This window comes from Emys orbicularis, chromosome 25 (genome assembly GCF_028017835.1).
Source record: "Emys orbicularis isolate rEmyOrb1 chromosome 25, rEmyOrb1.hap1, whole genome shotgun sequence".
Taxonomy (NCBI): Eukaryota; Metazoa; Chordata; order Testudines; family Emydidae; genus Emys; species Emys orbicularis.
Genome location: NC_088707.1, coordinates 5,420,950 through 5,434,068, shown reverse-complemented (window position 1 = coordinate 5,434,068; position 13,119 = coordinate 5,420,950). Strand labels below are relative to the sequence as shown.

The 13,119-nt window shown below is 55.7% G+C and overlaps 2 protein-coding genes across 2 annotated transcripts; one reads left to right on the top strand and one right to left on the bottom strand.

Annotated features, from left to right (window-relative positions):
* Positions 1-461: 461 nt before the first annotated feature.
* Positions 462-11,233, top strand: SCRN2 (secernin 2). Its single transcript, XM_065422561.1, has 8 exons — positions 462-725; positions 870-1,051; positions 1,351-1,550; positions 2,147-2,362; positions 2,658-2,823; positions 3,513-3,693; positions 4,041-4,210; positions 11,086-11,233. Exons 1-7 carry the CDS (start codon positions 462-464, stop codon positions 4,197-4,199), a joined length of 1,368 nt encoding a protein of 455 aa, XP_065278633.1. The 3' UTR covers positions 4,200-4,210; positions 11,086-11,233.
* On the bottom strand, positions 4,592-12,493 carry LRRC46 (leucine rich repeat containing 46). The gene is made up of 8 exons (XM_065422564.1): positions 12,484-12,493; positions 12,107-12,209; positions 11,512-11,620; positions 9,989-10,035; positions 9,337-9,446; positions 7,781-7,850; positions 6,446-6,624; positions 4,592-6,074 (listed from the first exon to the last, which is right to left on the bottom strand). The coding sequence occupies exons 1-8, from the start codon at positions 12,491-12,493 to the stop codon at positions 5,668-5,670; spliced, it is 1,035 nt and encodes a 344-aa protein (XP_065278636.1). The 3' UTR covers positions 4,592-5,667.
* Between the last annotated feature and the right edge of the window lie 626 nt (positions 12,494-13,119).

The following is a 13,119-nucleotide window of genomic DNA, read 5'->3' as shown; positions in this document are numbered from 1 at the left end:
AGCCTCAGCCACAGGCCTGAGCTGCTCGATTGGGCTGAGCTCCTGCGCCCCCGTCCCTGGGATGCTTTGTGCCTCCCTCACGTCTGCAGCAGGGACCCTGAACCTTCCTTCTAACCCTCCGCCGGGGTTTTCTTTCCAGAGCGGTGGAGGAATAAGCTGCCCTCCTCGTCCTCTGACCACATGATCCCCGGGCCCAAGGTCACGGGGTGTTGGCCGGAGGGGTGACCCAGCTAGAGCTGCAAAATTGGGAGATGACGTCACACGTGGCAGGAGAAGTCCCCAGCCGCCCTGAGCGTGGCTGGCCTGTGCCAGGCTCTCACCTGCCCTGAGCCAGCGCATCACGGCGGCATTCCCGGCCTCAGCAGGTGGCCTTGGAATCAGCGCGAGGCAGCTGGGTGGGTGAACTGATTCCGGGAGCACATGGTAGGGGATGCCCTGGGACTCCACTGTGAAGGGTGCCGATGGCTGGCTTGAGCGCTGGGCAGGGAGACCCACTTGAGAAATGGCTGAGAGTGGGTGACCCTGACTCACCTTGTTTCTTCCTAGCTAGGATGGCCGAGCAGAACTGCCCCGCGCCCTCCTCCTGCGACTGCTTCGTCGCTCTCCCTCCAGCCACCGCCTCCCGGGCTGTGATCTTCGGCAAAAATTCAGACCGGCCTAGAGATGAGGTCCAGGAAGTCGTCTATCTCCCTGCTGCAACCTATGCCAGGGGGGCAAAGCTCAAGGTGAGCAGACTATGTGCCGGGGGGACACACCCAGTTCTGGGCAGAAGAGATGGGGATCTGAGCCCCTGTATTAAGGAGAGGGAGCCCCTTTTGTTGAAGGTCCACAACCCAGTCGTGTGTACTTTCTCTCCCCTGCCCTCCTAGTGCACGTACATAGAGGTTGAGCAGGCAGAGAGGACCCACGCGGTGATTCTGAGCCGCCCGGCCTGGCTGTGGGGCGCCGAGATGGGAGCCAATGAGCATGGCGTCTGCATTGGGAACGAAGGGGTGTGGACCAAGGAGCCTGTTGGGGAGGAGGAGGCCCTGCTGGGCATGGACTTGGTCAGGTGAGAGTTGCCGGGCGTGGGAGACAGGTGCTATGGAGTGTTGCCGCCTCCTGATCAGCTGGACGTGTTGAGTCCAACCCCCTCCGTTGGGCTGTGATCTGATATTTTGAGCTGGCCGGCTCCATCCTGTGGCAGCTGCCTGCTGCCCACACTTGTTTGCCCACCCCCCACCCCCCCCCCCCCGGTAGTTCTCCGGATGTGCTGGGGCGATCCTCTGGGCTTGTGCCTGGAGAGGGGAAGAGCGCAGATCCATGGCTCCCCCCACAACCCCCTCTCCAAAGCTGCTCTGTTTGCCGCAGGCTGGGTTTGGAGAGAGGCAGGTCGGCTCACGAAGCCCTGCAGGCCATCACGGCTTTACTGGAGCGCTACGGCCAGGGCGGCAGCTGCAAGGAGGAGCCGACCCCTTTCGTTTATCACAACACCTTCCTGCTGGCGGACCGGACCGAAGCCTGGGTGCTGGAGACAGCTGGCCGGTACTGGGCAGCCCAGAGGATCCGAGGTGAGCAGTGAGAATACCCGGGGAGGCGGAAGTCCTGCATAGTGGGGAGTAAGGGAGCTCTGTTACTGCAGTCCCCGCAGGAGGTGCTGTGTGGGAGCTGCTAGTCCAGTCTCAGCAGGGATGTTGTCTGCACAGGGATGGATGAAAGAAAAGTCCTACTGAGAGCTGATCTGGGACGTAGGGGACTGGACAGCTCAGATAAACGTGGAGCCTTTCACCTCTTGCCGACCAGTTCTAGTCCAGCCGAGGCTGCTGCTTACCAAACTTTGTTTCCATCTGCTGCCTCTTTGGCGGCCGGTGTGATGAGTTTGGTGGGTCTCAGCCCAGTTTGCATCACAGCCACCTCCAGCCTCCTCGTTTGTGATGCCAGCAAAAAGGCCAAGGATTGAGCAGGCCACGGCGATTTGACTCTTATGCTCACGCCTAGAGAGGTGTGTCTCTGGGTCAGGCGGTTTCCCGGACGCTTGCCTTGCTCCTGCCTGTGCTGTATTGGTGGATGGAGGTGTCAGGTCTTGGGAGGGACCCAGGCTGGCAGCCTTCATGGCTACATTCCCACTGGTACAATCCCTTTTAACCAAAGCCATGTCTTGTTGCAGAAGGGACCCGGAATATCTCCAACCAGCTGAGCATCGGCATGGAGATCACCGCCGAGCACGCGGGGCTGAGACGCCACGCCCAGAGCCAGGGCTGGTGGAGCGGGGATGGGGAGTTCAACTTCACCAAGGTCTTCTCTCTGACCCACCAGCCTGTGCGGATGGAGGCGGCCAAGGCTCGGTACTGCGCTGGCAAGGAGCTACTGCAGCAGCACACAGGTGGGTGCGGGGGATGGGGCTGTGCCAATGTGGTGTCTCAGCCCGTTACCATCCACGTGAAGGATCAAAGCCAGACTCCTGGCCAATGGGATGGGAGCAGTTGGTTGGCAGGGGCAGCACCTAGCAATCAGGAGAGGCGTCTCTCTGGGTCATCCAGCAACCACTTGGTCTCATCTCATTGGCCACAAATATGGTGACCTAACCTGCTGCTGGTCGCTGGGGAGCACGAACTGGTCCCCCTCCCAGTGGTTACGTACCCATTGATCTTCCAGCTCTTTCCCCCTGATGTTGCTAGGCCGCATCACGGCAGAGACCATCATGGCCATCCTGCGGGACAAGGCCAGTGGGATCTGCGTGGACTCAGAGGGCTTCCGCACCACGGGGAGCATGGTATCCATCCTCCCCCAGGACCCCGCCTTGCCCTGCGTGCATTTCTTCACAGCCACGCCCGACCCCTCCAGGTCAGTACCAGTGCTGCCCAAGGGGCCTGCCGTGCTTGGAAAGCCCCAGGCTCCCGGCTGTCGGAGGAGGCTGGGAGAAGACAGTGTGGGAAAATTAAACAGGCCTGTCGTGTCTAAGGTACTGAGGGGCCTCAACCACCAGCAACTTCCCTGAGGACGCTTGGCCTGTGGCAGGATCGGGCCCTTTGTTTGCACATTAACATCACGAGAGCCCTTTCCGTCCTGTTTAGCCCTTTGCCCAGCAGCAGTAGAACCATCTGCTGAGTGCCCATTGCAGATGTCCGAGGGGGATCCCGGGTGGAGACTGACCTGGGATTGGTTCAGTGAGAATCCAGGGCTCAGCCCACCGGAAGTCGCTGGGAGCTCAGGGATCGAGGCTTAAATGGGGAACCCGACAGCGTCCCAGCCGAGTCACCTTCACTGCCCTAATAGCATCCGGCCCCATTGCCCCTCTGCCGGGTCGGTGCCTGGGGCGCCCCCGCTCACCTGCAGAGCAGGCGTTTGGTTTGAACCCTGGCAGTGCTAGCGTCCTGCTGTTTGCTTCTCCTGTGGGCATGAGCTGCTTGGGAGGCAGATCCCCGGCAACCTCTGGCCGAAACCCACTTTGCCGTGGAACGTCTCAGCAAGGATGTTGTGGGGCTGTAGAGACACCCCTAACAGTCTCTGCGCCCCCTCTCCTGCCCGGGCAGGTCCATATTCAAGCCCTTCATCTTCGTCGCCAACGTGACTCCGGTCCTACAGGCGATGTCTCCGAGCTTCGGTGACAAGGACCCCGTCCAGAAGGTCCCTCGATTTCAGAGCAGAGTTGATCGGAGACACCAGCTCTACCGGGCACATCAGGCAGCACTGGATCTCATGGAGACTAACCAGGTAACTGAATGCCCTGGGCTTGTAGCCTGGGGTTCTGCTTCCCTCTCAAATGCTGAGCAAGGCTCCTGATGGCCTCGCCTGGCACTAACTCCCTATCACCCCAGCCCTGGGAGCTTTCCCAGGGGCTCTGGGGTTCTCTCTTGGGAGCCAGTTGGGCTGCAGAGCTCCCAGCAGTACAGTGGGAGGATTGGGGTTGGGCTGTCTGAGATCAGCGGGGTGTTTCTGGGAGGTGGAGAGGATGGAACTAGACTCTGGACTCACTCCGGATCTACACCATCCCCATAAGCAGTGGCTTAGGCTGTATGTGTCTCTACATCTCTCTCTTCTCCACTGACCCTGTCCCACAGGAGCAGGGCCAGAAGCTCCAGCAGACCATGCAGGATCTGGAGAGGCAGGGCCTGGAGGCCATGAAGGAAATGCTGGCCAGTGGTATCACCCTGGACCCGGAGGAGCTGGCTGACCTCTTGTTTGACTGTGTGGACACAGAAATCAAGTTCTACAAATAAGCCCGAGGCAGGTGGGTTTCAGGGAGGGTGGGTAGGGGAAGGAGAAAGATGCTGCAGAATTCATGGATTGTGGGCTGCACCCCTCTGATCTCTATTGAGGGATCCCTTGATTTTGCCTGGTGCCCCCTGACTGCAGGTCCATTTTGGGGTATTGTCTGCACTGGTTTCCTTATCTCCATGCAACACTGGCTGCCCCCTTGCCTCTGTGCTCATTAATATCCCCGTCCTAGGCAGAGCCGCTCTGGGCCGCGGCCTGGAATGAAATGGAGCAAAGGCTCCAGTGTGGCATTGTAGCCACATGGCCCAGTAGCCACGTGAAGGGCACAACGTTGTGGTCTAATACCTGTCCCTAAGGGGACGGTCTGTGTGCCACTGACTGGGAGAGCGTCAGCCTGGAACAGCCCCATTTATTTATGGGATTGGGGAAGCCGTCACAGACGGGTTACACTGATCAGTCACTGGGATGTCGTCGGCCTCCTCTTGGGAACCTGACGCTCCTTCATCCTTAACAGAGATATATGGCCCATAGAGACTACAGGGTCCACCATGCAACATAACTGGGTTGCTCAAAGCAAGGGAGAGCATTGCATTCTGGGACGTGTGGTCTTCTTGTGCTGCACCATCAGAAAGAGGAGAATAGGTGTAGCTGAGCCATGGTCCACCTTCTGGCCACCCCCAGCCGCCGGTGAAAGGACACCCCCTCCCACCTGGTTTGTTTCAGAGCCCTGCCTGCCCTACCCTGTCTGGAGGTTGCTCTGTTCGCTTCTCTCCCCTGCTTTCCTTTCAGCGGGGAGCATTTCAAAGGCACAGGAGAACCTTAATTCCCGCTGCTGCTGCCGCCCCGTCTGCTCCAATCCTGATTCCTAACCTCACATCCCATCGCTGCCGTTCTCTCCGGCTGTGTGAACTGGACTGGAAGTGGCTTTGTGCCACCGGGATTATTGCTCTGGCATGGTGCCCTCTCTGGACCCTCCGCCTGGCATTGCCCAGCCTGTAGCTGTGGACAGCCCTCCCCGGGAATGGGCGGGCGCCTGCCACTCCTTTCCTTGCACAAGTTGTCACTCCCATGAAGAGTCCAGAGCTCCAGCGGAGGCTTCAGCAGCTTGAACAGGCCTGAGCTCCGTGGGACCGGGAAGGGGAGAGCCTCAGCTAGCTAGATGGAGCTGAATTTGGTGGCTGGGTTACCAGGGCCCACCTTGCTTCTTCCTAAGAGGAAACACGGCCTAATGGTTAGAGCACAGGACAGCTGGGTTCTCTGACTCCGCTAGGGACCTCGTTCGAGTCACTTCCCCCACCTACGTGTCCTGTACAGAGCTGGGATGCTGCGCAGGGCTAGCCCCACTCCCGCCAGGGAGCCCACAGGCAGACAGACTGAGGTGGAATAAAGAGGTTTTACGTTTCGATCGCAAGCGCCACTGTGCTGTTTTGTCCAGGCCGGCGCGGTCAGCGGGGGCTGGCTGGGCATCAGTCACTTCTTTCCTGCTCTGGCTACAGTTTTAACTGTGGTGGAAGCCTCCCTTTTCGGGGGCTTGAGGCGGGCCCTGCTCCCGCGCTTGCTCTGCCCGCCAGTGCGTGGGGTGCCAGACCTCGCAGAGCCTCCTGCCTTCGGTAGAGAAAGCAGCCGAGATCCTGACTTGGGGTTGGGGTCCGGCTCAAGCAGCCCAGGGGCTGGCGATCTCCCTCCTGCAGCTTCCTCCTCCGCTGGGCTAGGTGCCAGGCGGCCCTCCCGGCTTCCTGGGCACAGATCTCCTGGCGGCTGCATCAGTCTCTGTCGCTCTGTGAGCTCCTCCAGCCGGGCCTGGTGTTCGCTCAGCGCCTCCTGCCTCCTCCTCTGTGAGCGGCCAGCCAGCTCCTGGCGGAGACCCGTAAAGAACTCTGCGGGGTGGGAGAGTGGGAAAAGTTAGAGCAGTCCCCCTCTGCAGCCAGCAGACCAGCATGTGGGGCAGGCTCATTAAACTGGCTCCTGTGTGTTACGGCACAGGGTCCCCCTGGTGGTGATATGGGAACATGGTGTGTGTAGCCCTCAGCTAGGATCCTGAGGAGAGCTGCAGAGCAGAGGGTGTTCCCCCATCTTTGGAAGGGGAGGACTGTCAGATCAGCCCCTTTCACTAGCACTGGTATTCACGCACACAGCCCAACCCTGTTGTCATGCCTGTGCAAATCCAGGCGCAGGTGACTTCATCTGAATGTACTCGTGTACCAAGAGCAGAATCTGGTCATATAGCTGACAGCAGCAGCTTGATCACCTTTGTCTGCACAGAAAGGACCAGTCAGCTCAGGTTCATCATCATCTTCCTCAGAGTCAGTGTCATCAGAAGCTCCCTCCTCTTCCTCCTCCTCCTCCGCTGGGTCAGGGTCCCTCCAGCTGGGGATAAGCTGGGTGTCCAACTTCATGAGATGGGGCAAGGCCCCGAGCACCAACTCTCTGGAAGGACCAAAAAGATATTGTGCCTTCCAACACCGAGGATCCTAAAGTGCTTTGACCACACAAACACATACTGGCTCATGCTAAGTGTTGCTGCAATGCAGCTACCTCTGGGGTGGAACACAGAGGTATATATTAACTCGATATAACAGCTTTGGGCAGAAAGTGACAATTCTGCTCTCCAGTTGAAATTGCAGATGGGGAAGAATTTAGGGAGGCCGAAGGGAATTACTCAAGTTGGCGTTTAGGGAGGACACCCATTTAATATCCTGGGCTCCTGCAAAATACGCCATGGGGTCTTTAGTGACCTGGAGAGGGTAAGATGGAGATATAGCCCCTCCTAGCACCACCATGAGGCACTGGGTCAGAACTGACATGGGAAATAATGTGCCACCACCTCCCCCAGCTCTGACGTGGGAGCTGCTATAGGGGGCAGGCCTCAACAGCTGGCCACCGCTGGGTGCGGGGAAGCCTTTAAAGATCTCACCTTGCTGGAAGGCAGAGCAGCAGACAAGTGCAGGTGGCGCAAACCAAACAAAGGGGAGAAGGGTTAACTCAGACAAGCAGAACCAGGGGCTGTAAATATAAATGCAGGGCAGGGTGAGGCAAGGGTCAAATGACCTCAGAGCCCAGGGCAGGAAGAGGCTATTTGCATTTTGACAGAAACACAAAAATGACACAACAATAAGCCAACAAAAAACAACTCATGGAAGGAAGGAGCCGCTCGCCAGCTGTCGCCACTCAATCCTGGGCTTGTTCAGTACCTCCCTTGCCCCTGCATCTCGGTATGGGGGAATGCTTTGGGGGCACAGTCTTGCCCGCCACTCTGGCCCACATGCTCCGAGGCATTTAGGCTCCAGACTTCCATTGATTTCAGTGGCAGTTTGGAGCCTATCTAAAGAACCCCACTCCTTGTGATGCTTAAGTGTATCCTTAGAGGGTCTCCCATTGAAGGTATAGAGCTAGTCTGAGCCAGTTTAGCAACCCTCAGCCTGCACTGGAGACACTTGTGTAAGAGAAGCAGGATTAGGTGCTTGGGTCCAGGTCCTCCAAGGTAATTAGGTGCTTAACGCCCACTGGAGTTATCTTTGAGGAGCTGGACTTTAGTTCTCGCCCATGAGACTCAAGGGAGGGGAGATTTCGCACTCTCTCTCACCTGTAGCCATTTTGGTGGGTGCACCTGTTTCCCGATAAGTTCAGGATGCGGAGGGTCCAGGGCAGCTCATCTGCACAGACCAAAGGGAAGAAAGAAGGTGAGGGAGCAAATCTGAGCTCTGGCTGCTAAGTAAGTGGATGAGCTGATAGGCTGCAGGTCCACTGAAACCCCTCCACCCCTCTCTGCTCTGGAGCTCTCGGAGTACTTTACAAGCATTAATGAAGCCTCACAATACCTCTTGGAGGTAGGGGAGTATCAATTCCCTTTCACAGCGGGGAAAACTGAGGCATGGGGGTGACTTTCTCAAAATCACACAGCGATTGTGTGATAGAACCCAGGAGTCCTGATTCCCAGTATCCTGCTACTACATTGTTAAGCTTTAAAAACCCACGTTCCCTTGTTCATTTCTCCCTGCCACAAACTAGAGGCCGAGCTGCACGTGATTTTCCCACATCGGTGCATATTACTAGAGGCCTGCTCTGGACGGAAGAGACAAATTGTAGAATAGCTTTCTGCCCGGAGAGTGTTTCATTCCACACTTTGCCCTGGGAACACCCAGATGGATTTGTCATTAATCTGCGTGTAGCTTTGTTTTTGAAAAGCAGAGCGCCTGGGAAGTGGCTACTGTGCCTGAGAGTTAGAAGGCCACACTATTGGCCATGGCCGTCCCTTATCTGCTTCCTGCCCAAATGAAACTGAAAAGAAACTTTAAGCTCTGATTCAGCAAAGTATGTGTTCAGGTTCATTGAAGTCCATGGGACTTAAAACACATGCTTTGGTGCTCTGCTGAATCCGAGCTTTAACGAGGACACTGTAGTTTCATGGAAAAACGTGACGGCCTATTGGGCTGTAGCTTAGAAACCGGCCAAGGACAGACTACGTCGTAGGACTGTTGGAATGTGATGTCGCATGTTAGCTGGATTCACAACAGCATAAAGAATTCCTTCCCTCGAACACACAGAACTTGCTTTTTAAAGAAGCTGCTCTTTTGGCAGGAGACACACGCGCGAGCTCCCTGGCCAATCGGCATGTGTTTTTCCCACATCGGTGCGTATCCCTGCTCGTGTTGTTGGTGCACAAAAGAGGGAGTTAACCGAAGGCAAGACAAGAATGGTTGCTGCTCTCGCAGAGGAGGAAAAGATTTGTCAAATGGAAAAGAGACTCGTTAGGGAAAGAAATGGGAGTGTGGTCTAGTGATTAAAGCAGGGCACTTGAGATCAGAACTGGGTCCTAGTTTCAAGTCAGGGAAGGATGGTAGTCTAGTGGTTAGTGCAGGGCACTGGTAAGCAGAGCTCCTCAATCCTATTCCCAAATCTGGGAGGGGGGGTGCATTAGTGGTTAGAACAGGGCAGCAGTAATCAGGGTGGGAGTCTTGGTTTATTCCTGCTTTGGCACCTTGGCTGGACAAGGCTAGGTATGTGCCCAGTTATTGAGATGGGGCCGCCCTCAAAGCATGTTAAGAGCAATGAGGAATACGCAGGAGAAGGCACGGAAGAGCAGCCAACTGTGTGTGTCTGAGCCTGTCCAGCAGAGGCTGCTGCCTGTACCGCTCCTACCAGGGTCCAGTGTCTCGATCCGGTTCTGCGACAGGTCCAGGAACTGCAGTTGCCGCAGGTCCCGGAGGTTCTCCACTACCCGGACGCGGTTCCCAGCCAGTGAGAGAAATCTGCAGGGCAGAAGGGGTGGGGTGGGGTGGAAGAAGCTGTGTCAGTGAATGCAAAGGGGAACCACAGAGGCTGGGGACTTCCGCAGCGGGGACTATATCTGATCAAACCTGTATTGTGCTCTTGTGCGAGGTGAGACAGAGCTTGTGCTGATCTCAAAGGACCTGCTCCAATTCGTGCTGAAGTCAGTGGCAAAACTGCCGTTGCCTTCAGTGGGAATGAAAGGGGGCCAAAAGACAGAGACAGTCGTGTCACTAAAGCAGAAGCATTTACTTTGGATTTGTGCCTGAAAACTTAAAACCGGAGGGCAAAGTCCTGTGTGCCAGAGAACCGGGGCCAAGTTCTTAAGGTTAAACTGCCATGAGGCTGCTGATGTCACTAACTACACCCAATCCTCACTCCTCCCTGAGGAAAAGCCGGTGTTCTCTTCTGATTGCCACGCCCGCGTTTGGGAAATTCATCCCCCACTACAGCTGCAGTGCAACGGCTGCTGTTAATGACACGATTCACTGTACAGAGAGCGTGTGTAAAGAACCCTACTTACCGGAGGTTGGGAAGGCAGCTGAGATTCTCAATGGTCTCAATTTGGTTCTGAAAAATGAAATGATTTCTTGACTAAATGAAAACGAACAATGGCACTTCACGTGTTCGCAGCGCTGAACAAATATTAACTAGACCTGGGAGTTCCCCCGACAGTTAGCTGGGCAAGTATTATTTTACAGATGAGGGAAACTGAGGTAGTGAAAGACTTGTTCAAGGTCACAAAGCAAATAAGGGGCAAGGCTGAGATTATAACGCAGAACTCCCCGAGTCGTAGTCCTGTGTTGGCTCTTCCACAGCATGCTTCCTTCTGGGAAACAGTTCTCAGATTTATAAGGAGCAGGGGTGGGGGGGAATACAAAGGAAAGAATAACTTGCCAAAAATCAGACTATGGGAGCAGACTCTCCAGTCAGTACGATAAGGCGTGAAACACACACGTGAGGTGGCCGAGTGTTAATCAGGTTAGATTTGCCCAGCTTCCCGAACAAGGAACCTTTACATAGGAATCACTCAGCCCCTGCAAGCCTTTACGCGCATGTGCAGCTTTCCTCAGAAGAATTCTTCCGTTGGCCCAGCACTGTCTACACCAGGGATTAGGTCGGCATAGCTACATCTCCCAGGGGGTGGATTTTTCACACCTCAGAGAGACGAAGCTAAACCGATGTAAGAGCCCAGTGCAGACCAGCCCCAAGACCCCAATCCTGCAATCAGAGCTGCACAAATGGATCCCCAAATCAGTGGGCTGCATGCAGGAATCCCATTGCAGGCGCGGGGCCTGTACATGTACATGGTCTTAGCTCGACTTGCCAGATGGCTGAAGCCAGAGCACCAGTCCGTTATTTATTAATCCAAAGGGAGCTCTTTTAAAGGTCAATTTAAAAGGCAGATTTTTAAAACCTGAAATGTTCTTTTTATCGGTGTAACTTAGATGGTTAAATTCCTGATTCTTCTTCCATAGCTTAAATAATCGAAAGCAAAAGAATTAAAGATCAGATTTGCTTTTCCTTGGTTTTAGGTCATTCGTTTATTTTTTGTGGCCACTTGTCTCTCAGAGTGGAAGGCCCCTAGTCATTGTGACTTTTGTTAATTGTGTCTTTCAGGATATATTCACTTTCTGGTTCTCAACGCCTGGCACAAGGCTGTGATGGTTAGGTGGCCGTTGCTGTAGGGAAATGTTTAAATCAAAACACAAAACCGTGTTCAGAGATTTTTTTTTTTTTATATCTCAAACTTTTCTATTAATAGTACATACTTAAAAAAAATAAAATCTGGGCCTAACACACCTGCCACTGTCTCTGTTTCTCACCCTCGGGGTGTCCCTCCCCAACACAAAGCATTCTCAAGAAACTGCTTGCAGAGGAAAGAGTCTGATCTTATTTCAAAGCCAAAGTATGTTCTTGCTTATAGTGGAATTTACTGTGGTGGGCGAAGTTTGGCTGCTGTGAAAAACCAGAGCTCCTCTCCAGGGGGTGCTATCTCCCAGCCTGAGAGACAGATCATGTTAAAGAGCATGCTAAGCGCTTTACCTCTTGCAGGTAGAGACTGCGGACCTCTCTCAGACCCTGCAGGTTGCTGATAGCGCAAATGTTCTCCCTGTCCAAGCGGATGGTGAGCAGCGACGCCAAGGCCTTGGATCTACGGAGAAAGGCGTTCAGAACAATTTTGTGTAGCCAAATTGTGGGTGTTGCTGGAATCCAAGAGCAAAGGAGATCCTTCCGAGAGCCCCTCCACAATGAAGGATCGCAGACTGCTGGGAGAGCAATCTTCAGTTCCCTTTAATAAAGCTACAACTTTATTTTCAATCACAGACCTGCTGGGTCGTGGCAGAAGCAAAGCAACCAGATGCGGTAAGTAATTAGGGTGATCTCCCATTACCGTGTGTGTCTAGTCACTACCTCTGTGCCTCGGTTTCCCCATCTGTAAAATGAGGATAATAATACTGACGTCCTTTGAAAAATCCTTTGCGATCTACTGCCGAAAAGTGCTATGTAAGAGCTAGGGAGTATCATTACATCTCCCTTCCCATCTGCTAGGTTCTAGGGTGCCCACCCATCCCTCATTTCAAGGGACTCCCCTTCTTTGATCCCTGACATCCCATTTCAGCAGTGATCAGACACTCACATGCTCTCTGGGGTCTCTTTTTCTGCAGGGCAGGATAGGTTTCTCTGGGCGATGAGAGAGTCAGTGATGCTCCTCCCTTCCTCTGCAGGGCTCTGCTGAAGGTCTGGAAGCAAACATAGGGATCCACATTCACTCAGGGCCCCTGATCCTGCTCTCAGCAATGTCAATGGGAGTTTGGCCTTGGACTGCATTGGGGGCAGGCCTTGGTTAAACACAGTGAAAAACTCCTGACAGTGCTATATATGGGGGGAGGGGGGCTTTCCACCCTGACCCCCCCATCTGCACCCCTGCATGCAACCTCCTCTCACCCACAGCCCCACCCTCGAGGGCAACGGTGCTCTGCTGCAGTGGGAGATCCCATTGCACAGATCACTCACCCCTGGGCATGGCCTCTGGCAGGTTCGCCAGCCTGGAGAGGGAGGGGACACGTGGCCCCTGTACCCCAGTCCCCAACTCAGCAGGCCACAGTCATAGGAATGGGGATGTGAGGATGGGGGGAAGAGGGGGGAGAGCTGCTCAGGGTAACTCTGCCACTCTGTGTGAAGGCAGGGCTGGGGGGACAGGGACCCGAGATAGGAGCCACCAGGAAGGGGTTGGGGGGCAGAGCCTGGGCTGGGGGAATCCCCAGGGACTGGGGGGGCAGAGGGGGGGAGCAGCACCTGGGTTGGGGGGATCCCCGGGAAGGGGTGGGGGGGGGCAGGGCCTGTGCGGGGGGGAACCCTGAGAAGGGGTGGGGGGATGGAGCCTGGGCTGGGGGATCCCCAGGAAAGGATTGGGGGGGCAAAGCCGGGGGGCAGCGCCTGTGCCGGGGGGCTCCCCAGGAAGGAGCCGGGGGTCAGAGCCTGGCCTGGGGGGATCCCTGGGGAAGGACTCTGGGGGAAGGGCAGGGGGGGCAGCGCCTGGATTGGGGGGATCCCCAGGAAAGGATTGGGGGGGCAGAGCCTGTGCCGGGGGGCTCCCCAGCAAGGAGCGGGGGGGCAGAGGCTGGGCTGGAGGGGATCCCCGGGAAGGGC

Coding starts and splice junctions, on each gene's coding strand:
- SCRN2 (XM_065422561.1), top strand. CDS start 462: ATGGCTGGCTTGAGCGCTGGGCAGGGAGACCCACTTGAGAAATGGCTG. Junction 1,052..1,350: donor CTGGGCATGGACTTGGTCAG/GTGAGAGTTGCC, acceptor TGTTTGCCGCAG/GCTGGGTTTGGAGAGAGGCA. Junction 2,363..2,657: donor GCTACTGCAGCAGCACACAG/GTGGGTGCGGGG, acceptor TGATGTTGCTAG/GCCGCATCACGGCAGAGACC.
- LRRC46 (XM_065422564.1), bottom strand. Junction 10,036..11,511: donor GCAGTCTCTACCTGCAAGAG/GTAAAGCGCTTA, acceptor TTCATTTTTCAG/AACCAAATTGAGACCATTGA. Junction 9,447..9,988: donor AGCTGCCTTCCCAACCTCCG/GTAAGTAGGGTT, acceptor TCTGCCCTGCAG/ATTTCTCTCACTGGCTGGGA.